The following is a 22,542-nucleotide window of genomic DNA, read 5'->3' as shown; positions in this document are numbered from 1 at the left end:
ATGTAGTTTGATAATGTGCCAAACAGGCGCATCGCAGATTCAACTGCTGACCCGAATCTGCCAAATGAAGTACAGCGACAGTAGAGACGTCACAATTAGCCTCGCTGTTGCCAGGTAAGGAGAGAAAAAAGGTCAGCCCTTACTGGAAGTGCATTTGTGTGAATATTTTGGTGAGGATAAGAGCACAGTGATCCTAATCCTATCCTCACTCAATGTCCACACAAATGCAGTGATCACCAGTGATCCTTCTGCAGTCCAAGAGCCTGCTGATGTCTAGGCTCGTGAAGAATGGTATTGGAGGGCTGCTTGTGCCCATGAAAAAAATAATCCTGCCTTCAGTGAGAATGGTTACTAGTGCGGTAAAAAAAGGGAAAAAAAACAAGCTGTACTATGGCAAACCATTTACTGTATTAAGGAATCATTATGAACATGTCCGTTTAATCCACGGGTGCAAGGCTGGTAGGATGAGCCCACTTCTATGCCTGGTATCAGACAGACGTGTATGAAGCAGTCTACTTTGTCCATGGAGATTCCGTTAACTAAAATGGGTGGCAATCAGATTATTCTTTACTTCCTGGGCTAATGCTAGGTCATTTTCTGCGAGTGAAGGCAACTGCAGTCCTTTATTTTCCATAGCCATGGAATGGCCATGTTCATCATACTGGTTGAAAGGTGGTTCAGTTATGGTCATGCAGCAGGCTACAGTCATTCTGTACACTGCCACTGGCTTTAATGCAAAACCCTCCACCTGAGTGATCAAGGCAACTGAGCCTCATCTTGAGAACACCAAAGGGGGCGAAATTCCCCATGAAGGCCACTTGGGGGCGCTACCTGGAAAACGTTTGAGAAGTTCGCGTCCAGCGCAAATGATTCTGAGACTCACCTAAATTCCCTGACATCGCCCCAGGAAGGGAGAGGGGCGTAAAATCAAGCGCTAATGAACAGTGGGGCGCTACAGGGGCGCTAACAGCAGAGAGCTGCCGAATTTCAGCTGAGTTCCAAACAGATTTGATCACTCACGCTGCTTCTTTCCAGCTCTTAAAGGGGAGGCTCGATCATTCACCAGATGCTCATTTGCAGTTTTGCTTGCTTCGAGGAGAACAGACACACACTGCAGACCCTTTTCATTGCTCTGAGAAGAACTGGCGAATAACCAACAAATCACAGCCGAATGCAAAGGAAGATTCCTTATTCAGCAGCAAACTCTGAAATCTCAAAAACGCTTCTAATAATCAAAGGGGCTCTTTGCTTTTGAGCAGCAAAAAGTTCGATGTCTTGGCTGACACAAACAAGAACCGGGAATGGACGCCTTTCAACAGCGCTCTTCCACGGGCCTCCTGACTGGAAAATGCCTGCCGAACCTGTCGCTAAAAAACAGAGGCGCCACAGGCGGGCGAAAACGGGGAATTTTGCATCGGGAGCGCTAACGGGGCGATGCGCCCGGAGATGACGTCATGGTCTCCGGGCGCAGAAGATCGGGACGAAAACTGGTAGCGCCGCTGCTAACCTCCCACTGAATATCACGGGAGGCGCGGTTATCGCCTCGGGGGGGGGCGGGCGCAAACCATTTGCGCCCCGTTAGCGCCTCCCATAGGAGGCGCAAACAAGCGGAATTTTGCCCCCCCAAATCTTTTCTGCACGATGGTATGTGGAATGTGCCATGCCCGGTTCTAGCTTTGTTCTGACATCAGCTGTGGATTATGAAAGGACATGATGAGTCATGTTTCCAGGCTGTAGCCCTATTTCCCAAAAACCAGGCTTCAAGTCTGAGAACTGATTCCTGATAGTGCACATTCACCCGCAAGATTCTTCACTGGACATGACAGACCACCTACAGATTGACTGAATTGAAGACTCTGTGGTTTATACAAGCAAATGGATTGTCTGTGGGCACCCATATGATTGTGGTTAATGACACCTAAGACCTTAGAGATGGCAACAATGGCATAGACATTTTGTTGTTTTTCTCAAACTATTGCTGCAAACGACTATGGAAATAAAATGAATGAACTTGTAACTTTTCTGGAACGGTGAACTCGTCATGTTCTGAATGCAGGTGGACATTGCTCTTTAACTCACTCTGGGCGGACCTTCATTCTGGTGATCAGAACGTGTCAGTGGTGAACACATTCAGAGCAGGTGTGATCTTCACAGACATAGGCAGAGCAGTTGAAACAGACCCTCAAATCTTCTACTACCATTTAACACACTCCAGTAATTCCCTCACTGCGGTATGGCACTATGGCACTGCAGATCCTCTCCTTCAGATATGCTTTTTTTCCTTAAAGTTCTGTGCTTGTATGTCCTCGTTTCTTTTTCATCATCTTCCTCATCACAAAGGATGATGGCAGCTACAACAGCAACAGAGTGCATGTTGTTGTTCTCTTGCTGTTTGGTGATGACTTTGCCCTGTTAGCACTAGCTCTAAGCTGGACCTACAGAACATATTGGCCCTTTAAGGTGATCAGGAACTGCAATGTTACCTTAAGTGAATCTCATCCCCTACATAATCAGCTTTGTTGGTGTTTTCACGACAGCTTTGCAAATCCATTTCTGACAACTAAGACCTAGGTCAGTAAATGACAACCTCCGTCCACAAAGAAGTGATTCAATGTGCAAAATGTTGCTGTTTCTAGACCATCAGAAACATTACAGACACCTCGGGACTCAATCCCAGAGCTGTGTAAGTCTGCACACTTTAGCTGTTTGAAGGAGGTATATATTTCAAACCTATGAATGTGGGTTCAAAAGTGAGACATTTTACAAATTAGTAGGTTTATTATGACATGAAATGGAAAGTGGTTAAGTCCATCTTCACAATACACTGAGAGTGTAGCGATTAGAAGACTAAGTCTGAAGACAGTATTATCAATAAAACCACAGGGATCATAATCGAGAAGACTCAGTAATATAATGACCTTCTCAGCATAATATTAACACATCATGGTGCAACTGACAGGAGGCAATGAAAACAGCTACCTGAGAAAAACGTGCAGAAGAAAGCTATCACATTCTCACACTAAACCATTCTGAATGAACTAAAATGCATTTTAAGAAAAAAAAGTCAGGGGCCTAGAAATTCAGTCGCGTTTGCACCCACTTATTGGCTATAAAGTGGTTTGCGCCTGAAGTTTTTTATCGCCCGAAATTCAGATGGACCCTAACATCGGCGTTAGCCGGTAGCGCCGCGCCGGCACCGATGACGTCATCGGTGTGCGCAGCGCCCCGGTTGCAATGCTATTCCGGCACGATGGCCAAATTCAGTTGCGGCCGCCTCGCCCGTGGCAGCCGCAAACAGCGTTTGTGAAACGGGGTCTTGCAGCTCCGAAAGGCCGGCGCATAAAGGTGGAGCGGCGGCCGGCCGCTTTCCCGGCGGCCGCCTGCCCGCACCTCCCTCCCCGGACTCCTGCACCACCCCCCCGCGGCATTGATGTCTGAGTCCCGCGAGCTCGGCACTTCTCCGTGGTGCCGGGCTCATTTGCCGGGGGAATCCACCGGTGATCTGACGGCTGCAGGCAGCTCCTCCTTAAGAGAAGGAGGAGGCCTGCAGTACCCCAGCCTGCCGCACCGCATCGGGTGCCGCAGCGGGAGCTGGACGCCTGAAAGTGACATTCATCGCCCCTAGCGAGGCGGCCAAACCCTGCAATAGCGCCCGCCGCCGTCTTGGCCCGTCGCAACTGAATTTTAGGCTACTAAATATTGATGAGTATAGATCCTAAATATTTTTGTTTTATTCGTTCATGGGATCTGGGCGTCGCTGGCAATGCCAGCATTTATTGCCCATCCCTAATTGCCCTTGAGAAGGTGGTGGTGAGCTGCCTTCTTGAACCTCTGCAGTCCATGTGGTGAAGATACTCCCACAGTGCTGTTAGGGAGGGAATTCCAGGATTTTGACCCAGCGACGATGAAGGAATGGCAATATACTTCCAAGTCAGGATGGTGTGTGACTTGGAGGGGAACTTGGAGGTGGTGGTGTTCCCATGCGTCTGCTGCCCTTGTCCTTCTAGGTGGTAGAGATCGTGGGTTTGGGAGGTGCTGTCGAAGAAGCCTTGGCGAGTTGCTGCAGTGCATCTTGTAGGTGGTACACACTGCAGCCACGGTGCGCCGGTGGTGGAGGGAGTGAATGTTTAAGGTGGTGGATGGGGTGCCAATCAAGCGGGCTGCTTTATCCTGAATGGTGTCGAGCTTCTTGAGTGTTGTTGGAGCTGCACTCATTCAGGCGAGTGGAGAGTATTCCATCACACTCCTTACTTGTGCCTTGTAGATGGTGGAAAGGCTTTGGGGAGTCAGGAGGTGAAACACTCACCACAGAATACCTAGCCTCTGACCTGCTGTTGTTGCCACAGTATTTATGTGGCTGGTCCAGTTAAGTTTCTGGTCAATGGTGACCCCTAGGATGTTGATGGTGGGGGATTCGGCGAGGGTAATGCCGTTGAATGTCAAGGAGGTGGTTAGACTCTCGCTTGTTGGAGATAGTCATTGCCTGGCACTTCTGTGGCGTGAATGTTACCTGCCACTTATCAGCCCAAACCTGAACGTCGTCCAGGTCTTGTTGCATGCGGGCATGGACTGCTTCATTATTTGAGGAGTTGTGAATGGCACTGAACATTGTGCAGTCATCAGCAAACATCCCTATTTCTGACCTTATGTTGGAGGGAAGGTCATTGATGAAGCAGCTGAAGATGGTTGGGCCTAGGACACTTCCCTGAGGAATTCCTGCAGCAATGTCCTGGGGCTGTGATGATTGACCTTCAACCACCACAACCATCTTCCTTTGTGCCAGGTATGACTCCAGCCAGTGGAAAGTTTCCCCCCCCCGATTCCCATTGACTTCAGTTTTACTAGGGCTCCTTGATGCCACACTCGGTCAAATGCTGCATTGATGTCTAGGGCAGTCACTCTCACCTCACCTCTGGAATTCAGCTCCTTTGTCCATGTTTGGACCAAAGCTGTAATGAGGTCGGGAGCCGAGTGGGCTTGGCAGAACCCAAACTGGGCATCAGTGAGCAGGTTATTGGTGACTAAGTGTCGCTTGATAGCACTGTCGACGACACTTTCCATCACTTTGCTGATGATTGAGAGTAGACTGATGGGGCGGTAATTGGCTGGATTGGATTTGTCCTGCTTTTTGTGGACAGGACACACCTGGGCAGTTTTCCACATTGTCTGATCGATGGAGTTACACTGAAGCCACTTGTGTCTTCTGATATTTGAACTCAAGTCACAATGAACAATTTACCTGGCTCAACTTTTAATTTTCTTAGAATAATGTCAAAACTATTATCGCTTCCTTTCCTTTTGAAATGCTGCATGGTGTAGCACATGAAGGTATATCAATTCTATGACTAGGATGTGAAGTACTACAAGGCATTTTTGTATGATAGGAATTTAGTATGCAATGTGCTGTAAATACTTCCTTCTTAGATCAGTAGTGTTCTCAGGTCTCCGATGGAAAGTCGCATCTGTAATCCCATGCGGAATTGGGATATTCCTCTCAGAGAACTTCTTAGTATTCAAATATCCCCACTCCCAGCACAGTGATGTTAGGATGACCATAGAAACATAGAAGATAGGAGCAGGAGTAGGCCATTCGGCCCTTCGAGCCTGCTCCGCCATTCAATGAGATCATGGCTGATCATCCAAATTCAGTACCCTGTCCCTGCCTTCTCCCCATATCCCTTGATCCCTTTAGCCTCAAGAAATATATCCAACTCTTTCTTGAATATATTTAATGAACTGGCCTCCACTGCCTTCTGTGGCAGAGAATTCCACAGGTTCACCACTCTCTGGGTGAAGAAGTTCCTCCTCATTTCAGTCCTAAATGGCTTACCCCTTATCCTTAGACTATGACCCCTGGTTCTGGACTCCCCGGCCATCAGAAACATCCTTCCTGCATCTAGTCTGTCCAGACCTGACAGAATTTTATGGGTTTCGATGAGATCCCTTCTCAATCTTCTAAACTCCAGTGAGTATAAGCCCAATCGACACAATCTCTTCTCATACGTCAACTTCAGTATCTACCTTATGCTCAACCAGCCTGCCCTTTTTTGGATCAATCTCAATTGGACCAATTTGTCTTCTCACTATCCCTCAATCCCTTCTTGTTTCAAAAGCAGATCTTCTCTTCAACCCAATTATACTGTTTGCTTCAATTGTCTTCCCTGATAACTCATACTCCGCAAATCTATTAACCTTAACCTTGATGGTTAAGGCTTCCCTTCTTACTCCTGATTTAGTCACTTTTAACTTGTGCCCCGTGTTGTGTATCCTCTACCTCAGTCTACATTGACAATTGCTTTCAAAATCTTGAAAACTTCGATTTGGACACCTTGATGACTCTTTTCACATGAAAAGTTGAGCTACCTTAACTTCTCATTTTTAGATTCCTGAATCATCTTGGTTGGAACTCTGCTCACATTTGATTGGGCTGCACACTAAAGGAAGGATATTGATGCTTTAGAGAGTGCACAGCGTAGATTCACTGGGGTGCTGCCTGGTAGGAGGAAATACAATACAAAGAAAGAATTAAAAATTTGGGTCTTTTTTTGTTAGAACAATGCAGATTATGGGACAATATGGTAGAAGTGCTAAAAATTATGAAAGGGTGGGACAGTGTAGAGAGAAACAGCCAGTTACCAGTAGTTGAGTGGTCAAGAATGAGGGACCATAGATACAAGATTAAATGTAAGCGATTTAGAACATAGAAAAGGAGGAATGTCTTTACACAGAGAGTTGTGAGGCTGTGGAATTCACTTCTAAGGTCAGTGACTGAGGCAGAAACGATGTCAATATTCAGGATTAGATTGGATAGGTGATGAAGGAAAATGGGTTGAAGGGATATGGAAAGAGGATGGGCAAATGTGATTAGAGCTATTTGCTCGCATGGAGGGTAAACAGGCTGACACAGGCTGGTTGGGCTAAATTGCCTTTTTGTGTTGTAACTTGTAAGTACTGTATACATGGACTCTTCGACAGCAGGTGTGCACTGCTCTGCTGGACTGCACTATACACCTTAGCTGGTGTGACTCTGCTCTCCCACTCAATTGGTTCACTTTTAAGGTAAACTGTTCCAGCCAACAGTGCCCATCCCTCCCCCTACTGCAGTTACTTACTATGCTTCAGGACTGTACTCAGTGCACTGCTGGCTTTTCAGCTTTACTCTGCTGTTGAGTTGGGTCCTGGACAAAAATCCGCTTTCTCCTGGACTGAAGTCCATTTTATCGCAGGCTTCTCTGCTTTACTGCGACCTCCCCACCTTCATCGCTGATTTCTACTGAGATTGTATTCTTTGCTGAACTGCCTCTATTCCAGTATCTGGTCTGCTTCTACAGTTTACTGCTCCTACATAAGAACATAAGAAATAGGAGCAGGAGTAGGCCAATCGGCCCCTCGAGCCTGCTCCGCCATTCAATAAGATCATGGCTGATCTGATCCTAACCACCAATCTACTATCACAGAACCATCTCCTGAATCTAACAGAATTAGACACACGAAATAGGAGCAGGATCAGGCTACACGGCCCCTGGGCCCGCTCCGCTACCCACAGGGCCATGTCCGATCCAAACCTAGACTCATGTCCAAATTCCTACACTTGGAATTTTTCACTATGCTGAGCTAGCTGGTGCAACGCTAACACCAGAGGCTGCTACGCACATCTGTTGGACCCTTGGATCAATCTCTGCTGGCTCATAGTCGACTCTCCACTCCTCCTCAGCCCTCTGTTTCCACTGGACAACCTCCAGCGGCACACCCACTGATACACTGACCCTCGAACAGCTCCTGGATTGCCCCCTCTCCACAACTTTCTCCGAACTTGGACATTGAATCATTGATGCGCCAAGCTGACAACCCTGTCTACAAGTCAACTTCATCCCATCAATGGACCTCAAAGACTTTAGCTTAGGACTTTCTCAAATGGCCTCCTCTGTCTATGAACAGGAGACAAGTCTCTCCTAAGCTGTCATGTCTATGTAGTCTGAATTCCCTCTATGTCCATTCACATGTGCATTTTGGCGGCTGCTGTCAACCTAAGCCAATGATTTATATCTTCTTTTTTTCCCCTCTTGGCCCCTTTTGGGCCTTCTCTTCTCTATCCTCCCCTTCCTGTCACCTAGTTATGCCACCTTTCATTTCTTCCCTCTCAGGTACTTTGCCCCACCTATCCCTCTCCCAACCCATCACTACTCCCCTGCCTTCTGAATCTCATGACACTATCCCAGGCTTGAATCCCCTTTGGATTAAACCCAAGGGTACCCCCTGGCTAGGCCTTCTCCAAAGGCCTCATTGAGGAACCCATCATTGCCTTCTTATGAGCAGTTACCCCATTCTCCTCTCTTCCCGACCTTCCCCAGCCAGTGCGCCCGCTGGGGGCTAATCCTGCCAACCTCCTTCCCATCCCGCTCACCCTACCAACCACTACCCCCTTGGACTCTGTCGGGGATCAAGAATCACCACACATTTCTGCATTTCCGTCCAGAAAGTCCATTGTCAACCTTATTTTTTAAAATTTATTTATTTGTTTTTTTATGGGATGTGGGTGTCGCTGGCAAGGCCAACATTAATTGCCCATCCCTAATTGCCCTTGTGAAGGTAGTGGTGAGCTGCCTTCTTGAACCGCTGCAGTCCGTGTGGTGAGTGTACTCCCACAGTGCTGTTAGGGAGGGAGTTCCAGGATTTTGACCCAGCGACGATGAAGGATCGGCGATATACTTCTAAGTCAGGATGGTGTGTGACTTGGAGGGGAACTTGGAGGTGGTGGTGTTCCCATGCACCTGCTGCCCTTGTCCTTCTAGGAGGAAGAGGTCGCGGGTTTGGGAGGTGCTGCCGAAGAAGCCTTGGTGAGTTGCTGCAGTGCATCTTGAAGATGGTATTGTTTTATTATGTATTATTATTATGTATGGTATTATTGTGGACGATTGCCTTGACGTCATGGCTTTGACTGAAACTTGACTCACAGGTGGTGAAGCCTGCCCACCTGACTATACTATACTGAAGCTATTTCTCAGCCTCTGCTAGTAATGCCAGCTGCAACCTGAACAGAATGATGTTTGTAGCCACTCGTAGACTGACCCATTTCACAAGGGCAATGTGTGTTGCAGCCCAAGGACAAAATTGGTGAGCTCACAATTGTGTCTGTCTCTATACCTGACTCAGAGACTCAGTCAAGGTCAAGATCAGCTGGGGCTGGGCTGCAGTCTGTTGATTTCAGCCCAGTGTCCTCCGAAGGATTGACGATATGGTAAAATTGCACTAAAATAAATATTCACTGTCAGGAGCTCAGTGAGAAAGGTAAAGCATTATTACAATTGGATTTTAGTATTAGAGTTACAACAACAACAACTTGCATTTATACAGCACCTTTAATGTAGTAAAACATCTCAAAGCGTTTCACAGGAGCGTTATAAAACAAAATTTGACACCGAGCCACATAAGGAGATATTGGGCAGAGGTCAAAGAGATAGGTTTTAAGGAGCATCTTAAAGGAGGAAAGAGAGGTAGAGAGGTTTTTTGAGGGAATTCCAGAGCTTAGGGCCTCGGCAGCTGAAGGCACAGCCACCAATGGTTGAGCGACTAAAATCAGGGATGTTCAAGCGGCCAGAATTAGAGGAGCGCAGGTATCTCAAGGGGTTGTGGGGCTGGAGGAGTTCATTCTTGATTGGCTTTAGGAAGCTGGTTGAATCTTCAAGAAAAAGGTCCCCCCCACCCCCCCACTCCTCTCCGTCCCATTGCAGACTCCCAACAAGAAGCTTTCAGATTAGCAGAATCGCTATTCAGTGGAATAAGATGATTTTCATCCACCACCACACCCAGGATACTGCCTGCTGAGGTGGCTGACAGTGTTTCACATCACTCACAGTATAAGTCCAAGCAACAGTATTCTCAGGTGCAGGTAAATGAATTTAGTCAAGGCAAATATATAATTGCACAAGTACGATAGCAAAATACTGCAGATGTTGGAAATCCGAAATAACAACAGAAAATGCTGGAAAAACTCAGCAGGTCAGGCAACATCCGTGGAGAGAAATTTGAGTTGACGTTTCGGGTTGGACCCTTCTTCAAAACTGGAAAGAAAAGAAACTAGATCGAAGGCAGGGCTGCGATCGGACAAAAGAATAAAAGAAACAAAAGAAGTAAAAGAGATTAAAAGCTAGACGAGATGGTAATAGGCTGGGATTAGGTGTAAAGTGTACTGGCAGGGCAAAAGATAGCTGCCAGGTGTGAGAGAGAAACAAAAGGAAAGGGGGGGGGGGAAAAGGAGTGGAACAATTACAAGAGAAAATGAAATGGGGGCCGAGCTTATGATCTGAAATTGTTGAACTCGATATTGAGTCCGGAAGGCTGCAGACTGCCTGCCTTCCCACCTACATCCGCGACTCTTCGGACGCCCTCCGCCACTTTAACAGTTTCCAGTTTCCTGGCCCCAACCGCTTCCTTTTCACCATGGACGTACAATCCCTCTACACCTCCATCCCCCACCCGGATGGCCTGAGGGCGGTCCGCTTCTTCCTTGAACAGAGGCCCAACCAGTCCCCATCCACCACTACCCTCCTCCGCCTGGCTGAACTTGTTCTCACATTGAACAACTTCTCCTTTAACTCCACTCATTTCCTCCAAATCAAAGGTGTTGCCATGGGTACCCGCATGGGTCCTAGCTATGCCTGCCTTTTCGTGGGCTATGTGGAACAATCCTTGTTCCAGTCCTACTCGGGTCCCCTCCCTCACCTCTTTTTCCGATACATTGATGACTGTATCGGTGCCGTTTCCTGCTCTCGCCCCGAACTTGACAATTTCATTCACTTTGCCTCCAATTTCCACCCTTCCCTCACCTTCACATGGTCCATCTCGGACTCTTCCCTTCCCTTCCTCGACTTCTCCGTCTCCATCTCTGGGGATAGGTTATCGACCAATATTTACTACAAGCCCACTGACTCCCACAGCTACCTGGACTACACTTCCTCCCACCCCGCTTCCTGTAAGGACTCTATTCCATTCTCCCAGTTTCTCCGCCTCCGCCGTATCTGCTCCGACGACGCCACCTTCCACACCAGTGCTTCAGACATGTCTTCCTTTTTCCGCAACCGAGGATTCCCCTCTACTGTGGTTGACACTGCCCTCGACCGTGTCAGTTCTAGCTCCCGCACTTCTGCCCTCACCCCTGCCCCTCCCTCCCGGAACCACGATAGGGTTCCCCTTGTCCTCACCTTTCACCCCACCAGCCTCCACATTCAACGGATCATCCTCCGGCATTTCCGCTACCTCCAAAGTGATCCCACCACCAAACGTATCTTCCCCTCCCCTTTCAGCATTCCGCAGGGACCGCTCCCTCCGAGACACCCTAGTCCACTCCTCTATCACCCCAAACAGCCCTTCCTCTTCGCCTGGCACCTTCTCGTGCAAGCGGAGGAGATGTAACACCTGCCCCTATACCTCCCCCCTTCCCACTGTCCAGGGCCCCAAACACCCCTTCCAGGTGAAACAGCGATTTACTTGTACTTCTCGCAATCTAGTATACTGTATTCGCTGCTCACGATGTGGTCTCCTCTACATTGGGGAGACCAAACGCAGATTGGGTGACCGCTTTGCGGAACACCTCCGTTCAGTCCGTAAGGGTGACCCCGAGCTTCCGGTCGCCTGTCATTTTAATTCACCGCTCCATTCCCACTTGGACCTCACCGTCCTTGGCCTCTTGTATTGTTCCACGGAAGTTCAACGTAAACTCGAGGAACAGCACCTCATCTTCCGATTAGGCAGTCTGCAGCCTTCCGGACTCAATATCGAGTTCAACAATTTCAGATCATAAGCTCGGCCCCCATTTCATTTTCTCTTGTAATTGTTCCACTCCTTTCCCCCCCCCCCTTTCCTTTTGTTTCTCTCTCACACCTGGCAGCTATCTTTTGCCCTGCCAGTACACTTTACACCTAATCCCAGCCTATTACCATCTCGTCTAGCTTCTAATCTCTTTTACTTCTTTTGTTTCTTTTATTCTTTTGTCCGATCGCAGCCCTGCCTTCGATCTAGTTTCTTTTCTTTCCAGTTCTGAAGAAGGGTCCAACCCGAAACGTCAACTCAAATTTCTCTCCACGGACGTTGCCTGACCTGCTGAGTTTTTCCAGCATTTTCTGTTGTTATATAATTGCACAAGTAGGTAAAGGATTGTCACTTTGTAGCTTTAGTAGTTAGGGAGTTCAGTGAAGATTCACCAGGCTGATACCTGGGATGGCAGGAATGACGTAGGAGGAGAGATTGGGTCGATTGGGCTTATACTCGCTGGAGTTTAGAAGAATGAGAGGGGATCTCATTGAAACTTATAAAATTCTGACAGGACTGGACAGACTAGATGCAGGAAGGATGTTCCCGATGGCCGGGGAGTCCAGAACCAGGGGTCACAGTCTAAGGATAAGGGGTAAGCCATTTAGGACGGAAATGAGGAGGAATTTCTTCACCCAGAGAGTGGTGAACCTGTGGAATTCTCTACCACAGAAGGCAGTAGAGGCCAATTCATTAAATATATTCAAGAAGGAGTTGGATATATTTCTTAAGGCTAAAGCGATCAAGGGATATGGGGAGAAAGCAGGGACCGGGTACTGAAATTGGATGATCAGCCATGATCGCATTGAATGGCGGAGCAGGCTCGAGGGGCTGAATGGCCTACTCCTGCTCCTATCTTCTATGTTTCTATGTAATGGTTAGTTGGGTCAGTTTCCAATGTACTTGCATTAATTAAAAAAAAGCAGATTTTATTTGTACTATTATTTGTTTGTGCCTGTGCAAGAATAATGTAAATCGCCATGTTCTCGTTGGCAGGTGAAGTTCGAGAGGTGATATAATTTCTGTCTATAGGATTCTAAAATGACTAGATAATGTAGAAGATAACAAGCTATTTTCACCTTGTCCAGAACAGAACCAGAGGACACGGCCTGCGCTTGAAAGGGGGTAAATTCCAAACTAATCTGTGGAAACAATAGATTTGCGGTCAATCTATGGGACAGATTCCCTAGGGAGATAGTGGAAGCAGTTAGTATTGGTTCATTCAAATGCTAATTAGAGAGATGTCTTTCAGAAAATAACATTTTGGGATGCAGTATAGGAGTGATTTGAGACATCAACGGGTGGGTGTAGCGTGCTTGGGAGGGAAGAGGTGACTTTGGACCTATGGTTCCCAAAGCTCTCCACCACTGGGGGTTTTCCTTGTGCCATGTCTGGCTCTGTTGTAGACGAACTGATAAGAGATTGATCGCTATGATTAGTCAACAACTCCGTTATCGTTGCATCGTGCGACTACCAGGATGGCAGAAGGCGAACTAGATGGACCGTGGTCTTATTTCATCTACCAATTCCTATGTTCCTAAGAATAAGTTCTTTCCAATAGTTAATTGATAAGGAAAAGCAGATGCTGACTTTTTCAAAAACTGCCTGCACTAAAACATTTTGCACATGTCTAAGATTGTATAAAAGTGGCACACTTAATGACAGATGCCTTGAAATTAGGTTTCTCGCATATTACATTCTTTGTCTGTTAAATTAACATGGACATTAGCTCATTTATTTTAAACAGGTTTGTGCCGCCATTAAATTGGCATATGCTAATAATCAAAGAGCCTAATTACAAGGCAATATATTATCATCGACATATGGACTGCTGTCAGATCCAAGCAAGCTCCCTCAGCCAACCATTTTTAAAGGCATTTTTAGCTCACACATTAATGCTGAAACATTATTACTGCCAATAATGAAAAGGTCAGGAGTAGCTTAATTGCTGTAATATTAATGCAAAATGACAAAACCAAATCAAATGGTTTAATTAAGTAATTTTAAACATTGTTCTTCTACTGGACCACCTTCCCTTCTTCCACATCCTCTCTTTCCACCATTCCTCTCCTGCTTTTCCTCATCTTCATAATCCTCTTCAAAATCTACCTCTTTGACGGTACGTTTGGTCATTTCCCCAAACTTCTCCTCTAGGTTCTGCCCGGTGTCTACCGTACTCCTGGAAAGCATCTTCGAATGTTTCATTGTGTCAAAGGTGCTATTTAAATCTAAGCTGTATTATCTTTATTTTTTCCCCCTCTAATCTAATCACACCAAAGAAAAATAACTGATCATTTATGCTGTTTGTGGGGCCTTGCTGTGTGCAAATTGGCTGCTGCATTTGCCCAACTGATGAAAGTTCAAAAGTAATTCATTGGCTGTGAGGCTCTTTGGGATGCATCAAGCTCATAAATGAAAGTTCTTCCTCTATTTCTTAATCTAATATAATCTATTTATTCTGACTATTTTTTTTACTCTTTTCAAAACCCTGTTGTTACGAGACTACTTCCTTTGGCCAATTCTCTCCCCTTCCTTCCCATAGACATTTAGCAACAACAACAACAACGTGCATTTATATAGCACCTTTAACATAGTAAAACATCCCAAGGTGCTTCACAGGAGTATTAAAAGACAAAAAATTTGACACCGAGCCACATAAGGAGAAATCAGGGCAGGTGACCAAAAGCTTGGTCAAAGAGGTAGGTTTTAAGGAGTGTCTTAAAGGACGAAAGAGAGGTAGCGAGGCGGAGAGGTTTAGGCAGGGAATTCTAGAGCTTAGGGCCTAGGCAACAGAAGGCACGGCCACCAAAGGTTGAGCGATTATAATCAGGGATGTTCAAGAGGGCAGAATTAGAGGAGTGCAGATATCTTGCGGGGGTTGTGGGGCTGAAGGAGATTACAGAGATAGGAAGGGGCGAGGCCATGGATGGATTTGAAAACAAGGATGAGAATTTTGAAATCGAGGCACTGCTTAACGAGGAGCCAATGTAGGTCAGCGAGCACGGGGTGATGGGTGAACGGGACTTGGTGCGAGTTAGGACACGGGCAGCCGAGTTTTGGATGACCTAAAGTTTACGTAGGGAAGAATGTGGGAGGCCAGCCAGGAGTGCGTTGGAATAGTCAAATCCAGAGGTAACAAAGGCATGGATGAGGGTTTCAGCAGCGGATGAGCTGAGGCAAGGGCGGAGACGGGCGATCTTACGGAGGTGGAAATAGGCAGTCTTAGTTATGCCATGATATGTGGTCGGAATATTCGCTTCTGATGAGTTGCGGCTCCAAAGGGACTGGGCTTACTGTAGTATCTCGCTAATTCTTAATGTGGGAATCTGAGCAGTGAGTGTTGGCAGGATGTTTGACCATAGAAACCAACACAGTGGACCCAATTCTGTTCTCACCCAATATTCACATATGCATACTTTCTAGAAGGAGGCACTGGATGGATGACAGGAATGGAAATCATGGTCAGTTTCCTACTCCTACGTATCCCATATTTCCAATTGTAGTACCTCTACTGCCACCCTGTAATTTAGAAGGTTAAGGGATGATTTGATCGAAGTTTTCAAGATATTAAGGGGAACAGATAGGGTAGATAGAGAGAAACTATTTCTGCTGGTTGGGGATTCTAGGACTAGGGGGCAGAGTCTAAAAATTAGAGCCAGACCTTTCAGGAGTGAAATTAGGAAACACTTCTACACACAACAGGTGGTAGAAGTTTGGAACTCTCTTCCGCAAATGACAATTGATGCTAGATCAATTGTTAATTTTAAGTCTGAGATTGCTAGATTTTTGTTACCCATAGGTATTAAGGGATATGGGGCAAAGGCGGGTATATGGAGTTAGGTCACAGATCAGCCATGATCTCACTAAATGGCGGAACAGGCTCGAGGGGCTGAATGGCCTACTCCTGGTCCTATGTTGGGAAGTGAACCTAGAATCACAATATATAAGAATAACATTGCACGTAAATCCATAATCCATTAGATATGAAGAAATAAAGCAACTGAACTAAGATAAGTATCATGAAGTAGTTAAAACATCTCAATCTAACACTGTTTTGCATAGGTTTGATGGGTATACACTGTCCACCAGGCCCTGCAATAGCTTTATGGTACTGTTCTTATCCAGTCAGCCACATTTCTCAGGTAAGCATCATTGGGTACCCCATACTATCATATTTTTAAACCCCGCCCCAATGCCGTGTCTTGTACTAGCGAAAGCCATTCTCGAATTGTTGGCGGGATGGCATCTCATCAGTGTCATAATGGCGGCACTATTAACCTAACCTACCAATCAAGAATTTGATGAGATCGGGTGCAACGCTGGTTTTACATTGCGCTAAATTTTACACTCCACTGAAGTTTCACCCGATCCTGTGGGTTTCCCGCCTGGTAGGTTAAAATTACCTCCAATATATTTCATCTGATTAGCTGTATCACGTGATAAAGGCAGGTCACGCACGTCAGCTTAGTTCAACCATCCAGAAAGACACACACACCCCCCTCCCAAACACAGGAGCCAACCGTCTCTTAAATGATTCCAAGGCTTTACTTTCACTACAAATGTAGGAATCCGGGTCTTAAATGGTCTCAAATTGCAGGCGGCCACCAGGGCCAACTAAGAAAATGGCTCTGACGAATTTGTGGCGGTAAAGCTAGAGCAACAATGTGGCATTTAGGCACTATTACATCAGACTGGCCAACATAATGAGCGGTTCTTAAACTTTTCTGTATGTGGAATTTCCTACAAATATTGACATACTTCTGGGCGCACCCAGTAATACTGACAAACCACTGGGGACTCCTTTCAAATATTGACACACTCCCTAGGACCCCTTGCTCCCAGAAACACCCTGCAAATGCTCACACAATTGCAGGGCCCTCTGAAAATATTGATATACTCTCAGGGGCTCCTGCAAATATTGACACATTCCCTAGGAGCCCCTTCAAATATTCCAGGGTCCCCTTCCAGAGACTAACACTCCTCCGAGAACCTCATTCAAATATTGACACAATCCCAAGGTTCTCTGTAAATACAGTACGTACACACTCCCAGCGGCCCCCCTGCCAATACTGACACCCCCAGGGCCCCCCCTGACAATACTGACACACCACCAGGGACCTCCTGCAAATACTGACACCCCCAGGCCCCCCTGCAAATACTGACACCCCAGGGCCCCCTGCAAATACTGACACCCCCAGGGCCCCCCTGCAAATACTGACACACCACCAGGGACCTCCTGCCAATACTGACACACTTCCAGGGACCTCCTGCCAATACTGACACCCCCAGGGACCTTGTCAATACTGACACACCACCGGGGACCTCCTGCCAATACTGACACACTTCCAGGGACCTCCTGCCAATACTGACACCCCCAGGGACCTTGTCAATACTGACACACCACCGGGGACCTCCTGCCAATACTGACACACTTCCAGGGACCTTCTGTCAATATTGACACACCACCAGGGACCTCCTGCCAATACTGACACCCCCAGGGCCCCCCTGCAAATACTGACACACCACCAGGGACCTCCTGCCAATACTGACACACCACCAGGGACCTCCTGCCAATACTGACACACCACCAGGGACCGCCTGCCAATTCTGACACATTTCCAGGGGCCTTCTGTCAATACTGACACACTTCCAGGGACATTCTGTCAATACTGACACACCACCAAAACCCCCTGCAAATATTGACCCACCAACACCAGGGACCTCCTGCCAATACTGACACACCACCAGGGATCTCCTGCCAATACTGACACATTTCCAGGGACCTTCTGTCAATACTGACACACTTCCAGGGACATTCTGTCAATACTGACACACCACCAAAACCCCCTGCAAATATTGACCCACCAACACCAGGGACCTCCTGCCAATACTGACACACCACCAGGGACCTCCTGCCAATACTGACACACCACCAGGGACCTCCTGCCAATACGGACACATTTCCAGGGACCTTCTGTCAATACTGACACACTTCCAGGGACATTCTGTCAATACTGACACACCACCAAAACCCCCTGCAAATATTGACCCACCAACACCAGGGACCTCCTGCCAATACTGACACACCACCAGGGATCTCCTGCCAATACTGACACATTTCCAGGGACCTTCTGTCAATACTGACACACTTCCAGGGACATTCTGTCAATACTGACACACCACCAAAACCCCCTGCAAATATTGACCCACCAACACCAGGGACCTCCTGCCAATACTGACACACCACCAGGGACCTCCTGCCAATACTGACACACCACCAGGGACCTCCTGCCAATACGGACACATTTCCAGGGACCTTCTGTCAATACTGACACACTTCCAGGGACATTCTGTCAATACTGACACACCACCAAAACCCCCTGCAAATATTGACCCACCAACACCAGGGACCTCCTGTCAATACTGACACACCACCAGGGACCTCCTGCCAATATTGACCCACCAACATCAGGACCCCCTGCAAATACTGACACATTCCCTAGGATCCCCTGCAAATATTGACCCACCAACACCAGGGACCTCCTGTCGATACTGACACACCATCAGGGACCTCCTCAGGACCCCCTGCAGATACTGACACATTCCCTAGGATCCCCTGCAAATACTGACACACTTCCAGGGACCTCCTGTCAATACTGACAAACCACCAGGGACCTCCTGCCAATATTGACCCACCAATATCAGGATCCCCAGCAAATTACTGACACACACCCAGGGACCCCAACTGCCCTAACCTCTGAACAACAGTGAACGACCCAAAGGATAACAGTACTACCGTTGTAGAAAACCTTTTTTTTGAACTGACAAACAGAAATAACCTGCTAACAAGTCAACGGATAGAGAGACAAAAAAACTAGAACATCAAACTCTAGACATAACGTGCGGAGATGGACGGAAATCTGATGACCTCGTGGACTCCCCGCCCCCCGGGATCTACAGATATCAAACCAAAAACCTGTGACATATAGACGAAATATTAGGAATCACAATCAAAATGACCAAGAGTACTACGGTTTGCACACCAATGTAGGACGCTCTGTTTTTTGAATGAAGGGCATGTGTCAAAAGAAAACTGACATTTGAACCAAGATGAGTGTCGCTTCCAACACTTGGTAACTCTAGTTGAGCAGATAGACTCAACTGTATTCTATATAAATGATGCACATCATCTTAGTTCATTGAGAAAACATTGTCGCTACACAGTTGCTTTTCCAACTGTATTCAGCCTTTGTAATGCCCTATATATTTTTTTTTACAAATAAAGTTTCTTATGCAGCGCTGCAGATGGGAGTGTATTAGCAAAAATACACCAATCCCTTTATTTTTTTATTCCCGATAAAACGATGCATCTTAAAAATCTCACGGTGTGTTTTTAATGACTGTAATTAACACAGGCAAGAATCAGAACGATGAATTATTACGCATTTTGTGACTGCAGGTCTGGAGCAGTACAGGCTGCAATCAGTCATCACATGCCACTGCCTGCAGATGCACCCCCACATTAAAATATTGTCTGCAATACAGTACCTTCCCAATTCCTGTGCCACTGTGTAGTAATCTTCAAAGGCTATCTCTCTGTGGGATCCGTCTATCCAATAATCGCAGCTTGTTCCAGACCTGGAGGCTGGCATGATGATCATGGATATCATCTATATTCTACACTGGTTATTTTCTTCCAATCTTATTTGATATTCCTTTTTTTTGGCATAAAGAAGCCGGTCGTCCAATGCGATTTTATTTTTTGCAGCACTATTAATAAGTAAAATGCACGTGCCACCTGCAAATTTCTTTAATGCAATGGCCAGCGCTGGATTGAGCAACTATTGCCCCCTAAAAAAATGATTCTGATTTCAAAAAGCTTCAGAAAGATTCACCTGCCGTCTTTTTGACACTGTCGAGGCACTCCGCCCACTCGCCGCTGATTGGTGCAATAACGTCCAGTGTCGGGCGGGTCCAACCTGGAGCTGGCGAGTGTTTGGCTGGTCCGCCTTTCAATCATCGGGTGCTATGGCAACCGGAGCCGGGAGGTGATTGACACTTCGCGGCTACCCCGTGCTCTTAAAGCTGAGGAGTTGCAAAACTGCAATTAAGTAATTTCTTATTATCAGATTTCACTGAAGGGTAAGTATCAGCTTACGGTGCTTATTTTTTTTAAGAAAAAGGAAATCTCATTTGTCGGGTCTTGACAAAAAATATATAAGTACAGAAATAACAACAGAAAATGCTGGAAAAACTCAGCAGGCCAGGCAATATCCGTGGAGAGAGAAACAGAGTCAACGTTTCAGGTCAAAACCCTTTGTCAAGACTATCGTAATATATAAGTACAGCATTTGCTCACTGCTCTTAGCAGAAGTCCTGTAGTTTTGCCAAACGTTATACTGTAAGGAACTGTGCATTAAGGGTGTCGTAGTTTGGGTAGAGGGCTGTGGAGGAATTACATAGGATATACGGCACAGAAACAGGCCATTCGGCCCATCCAGTTCATGCTGGTGTTTATGCTCCACTCGAGTCTCCTCCCATCCTTCCTCATCTAACTCTATTAGCATAACCCTCAATTCCCTTCTCCCTCATATGCTTATCTAGCTTACCCTTAAATGCATTCACACTATTCCCCTCAGCTACTTTCTGTGGTAGCGAGTTCCACATTCTCACTACTCTTCAGATGTGGTCATTCTTCTGAATTCCCTATTTGATTTCTTGGTGACTATCTTATATTGATGTCCTCTAGTTTTGCTCTTCCCCACAAGTGGAAATGCTCTCTGTGTCCACTCTATCAAAACCTTTCATAATTTTAAAGACCTCTATTTGGTCACCCCCCTCAGCCTTCTCTTTTCAAGAGGCAAGCCTGGTTACATACAAAATGCTTCCCTTAAAGCCCGGAATTCGAAAATCCAAAGAAGCAGGGGTTTCTAGAATGCAATTGTTGTTGCACATATGCTTAGGTAACACAGCATCTGTACTGCTGTTCAAATAAAGCTTGGTGTAATCAGCCCGTGGGCGTCCTAGCTAAGTAATAGTGAGAGTTGCTGGGAGCCTGGAGACTGAAGTCACTGTGCATTTGGCTTGATAATTACACAATAAAACCACTCCTGTTATTTTAACTGCAGGGTGTATTATTCTTGATTTGAATTTTAATTAGGCTTTTTGTAACCCAATATTGACATTAAGAAATTACTTTATTAACGTTTAAAAACAGTAATGCCTGCAATTTTGCCTTTTTCCCCCCGCAAACTGTATTTACAGTGGTGTGCCTGGAGCAAACTGCTTCAAACCAGTTGTCCAATTGAAATATTGCCAGATACTGCTAAGGGAACATCACTAAATTACTTACTCAAACTGATGTGAAAAACCATCACTCACTGAAGCACCTTCTATGACTGTTGGGTGCTGCAGGATATTGTGTGTTTTATAGATATAAAATTCCAAATGATCATCTAAACTTACTTTAGGGCACACGTTTTAATTCGAATAGGCTGGTTTGTTTCTTATTAATGGGGCCCTTCTTCGGAGAGAGGGGGTAGCATTTGTAGTTCTAGTGGCCTGGAACAATAGAGATGACTTGTTGAGGTGGGCAGTGCAGCACATCAATTGTTCTTTTGACAGAAATTTTTCAAATTGCCATTTAAATTTACTGGCACACACCGTTAGACTGTCCAGGCTGCCTGTTATTTATTAGCAGTGCCCTCCTAGGGGGCTGCTTGAATTTCTCCTGCTGGCATTGGGCTATGCAAGTTTGTTATATCAGCCATATTGTGATGGAAGAGAGAGACACTGAGCAAAGGCCAGATATTTTTATATGTTTGTTAAATGATACGCCAACCTAGCAAGAGGTGGGTTAGTTAGCCATAGTTATGGCCACAAAGTGGAAAATGTCACAACAGACCCACTTTGGAATACCTGAGAACTGATTATGGCCAAGGAAATTATGCTGTTCAATAAGAAAGAAAGGCTTGCATTTATACAGTGCCATTCACGACCAACGGACGTCCCAAAGCTCTTTACAGCCATTTAAGTACTTTCTGAAGTGTAGTTACTGTTGCAATGTAGCAAATGCAGCAGCCAATTTGCGCACAGCAAGCTCCCACAAACAGCAATGTGATAATGATCAGATAATCTGTCTTAGTGATGTTGAGTGAGGGATAAATTTTGGTCAGGACACCGGGGAGAACTCCACAAGATAATACCACAAGATAGCCCTATCCTGACCAATGCTGTACCACAATAAACCACCAATGTAAACTGCAAAAAGGATTAAAATGGATTTTATCGCGCATTATCACATCATCAAAACATTTGACATAGTGAATTTCCTTTTTGAGTGCAGGGACTGCTGTTTTGTAGGCAAGCACAGCCACCATCAGCAGTATGCCACAGTAATAGGATAAATGGCTAGTTAATCTGTTTTCCAGAGACTTGAGAACAAAAATCTGGGCTGACCCTCCAGTGCAGTACTGAGAGAGTGCAGCACTGTCGGAGGCGCCGTCTTTCGGATGAGACATTAAATCAAAGGCCCCGTCTGCTCTCTCAGGTGGACGCAAAAGATCCTATGATGCTATTTCGAAGAAGAGCAGGGGAATTATTCCCGGTGTCCAGGCCAATATTCATCCCTCAATCAACATCACTAAAACAAAAGCAGATTATCTGGTCATTATCTCATAGCTGTTTGTGGGAGCTTGCTGTGTGCAAATTGATTGCCGCATTTCCTACATTACA

The 22,542-nt window shown here is 46.2% G+C and overlaps 1 protein-coding gene across 1 annotated transcript in view; it reads right to left on the bottom strand.

Annotated features, from left to right (window-relative positions):
• LOC147108067 (calcium/calmodulin-dependent protein kinase type IV-like) overlaps positions 1–19,691 on the bottom strand; it is a 159,623-nt gene extending 139,932 nt beyond the window's left edge. Inside the window, exons 1-2 of the mRNA XM_086004525.1 lie at positions 19,357–19,691; positions 12,888–12,950 (exon numbers count right to left, since the gene is read on the bottom strand). Coding sequence (XP_085860651.1) covers positions 12,888–12,950; positions 19,357–19,478 — 185 coding nt within the window. The 5' untranslated portion in view covers positions 19,479–19,691. The remainder of the gene's footprint in view (positions 1–12,887; positions 12,951–19,356) is intronic.
• Between the last annotated feature and the right edge of the window lie 2,851 nt (positions 19,692–22,542).

This window comes from Somniosus microcephalus, chromosome 13, assembly GCF_052327205.1.
Source record: "Somniosus microcephalus isolate GS21.2 chromosome 13, FLI_Smic_1.0, whole genome shotgun sequence".
Classification (NCBI taxonomy): Eukaryota; Metazoa; Chordata; class Chondrichthyes; order Squaliformes; family Somniosidae; genus Somniosus; species Somniosus microcephalus.
Note: the sequence above shows the minus strand (reverse complement) of the source record. Positions and strands in the feature narration are given on the sequence as shown.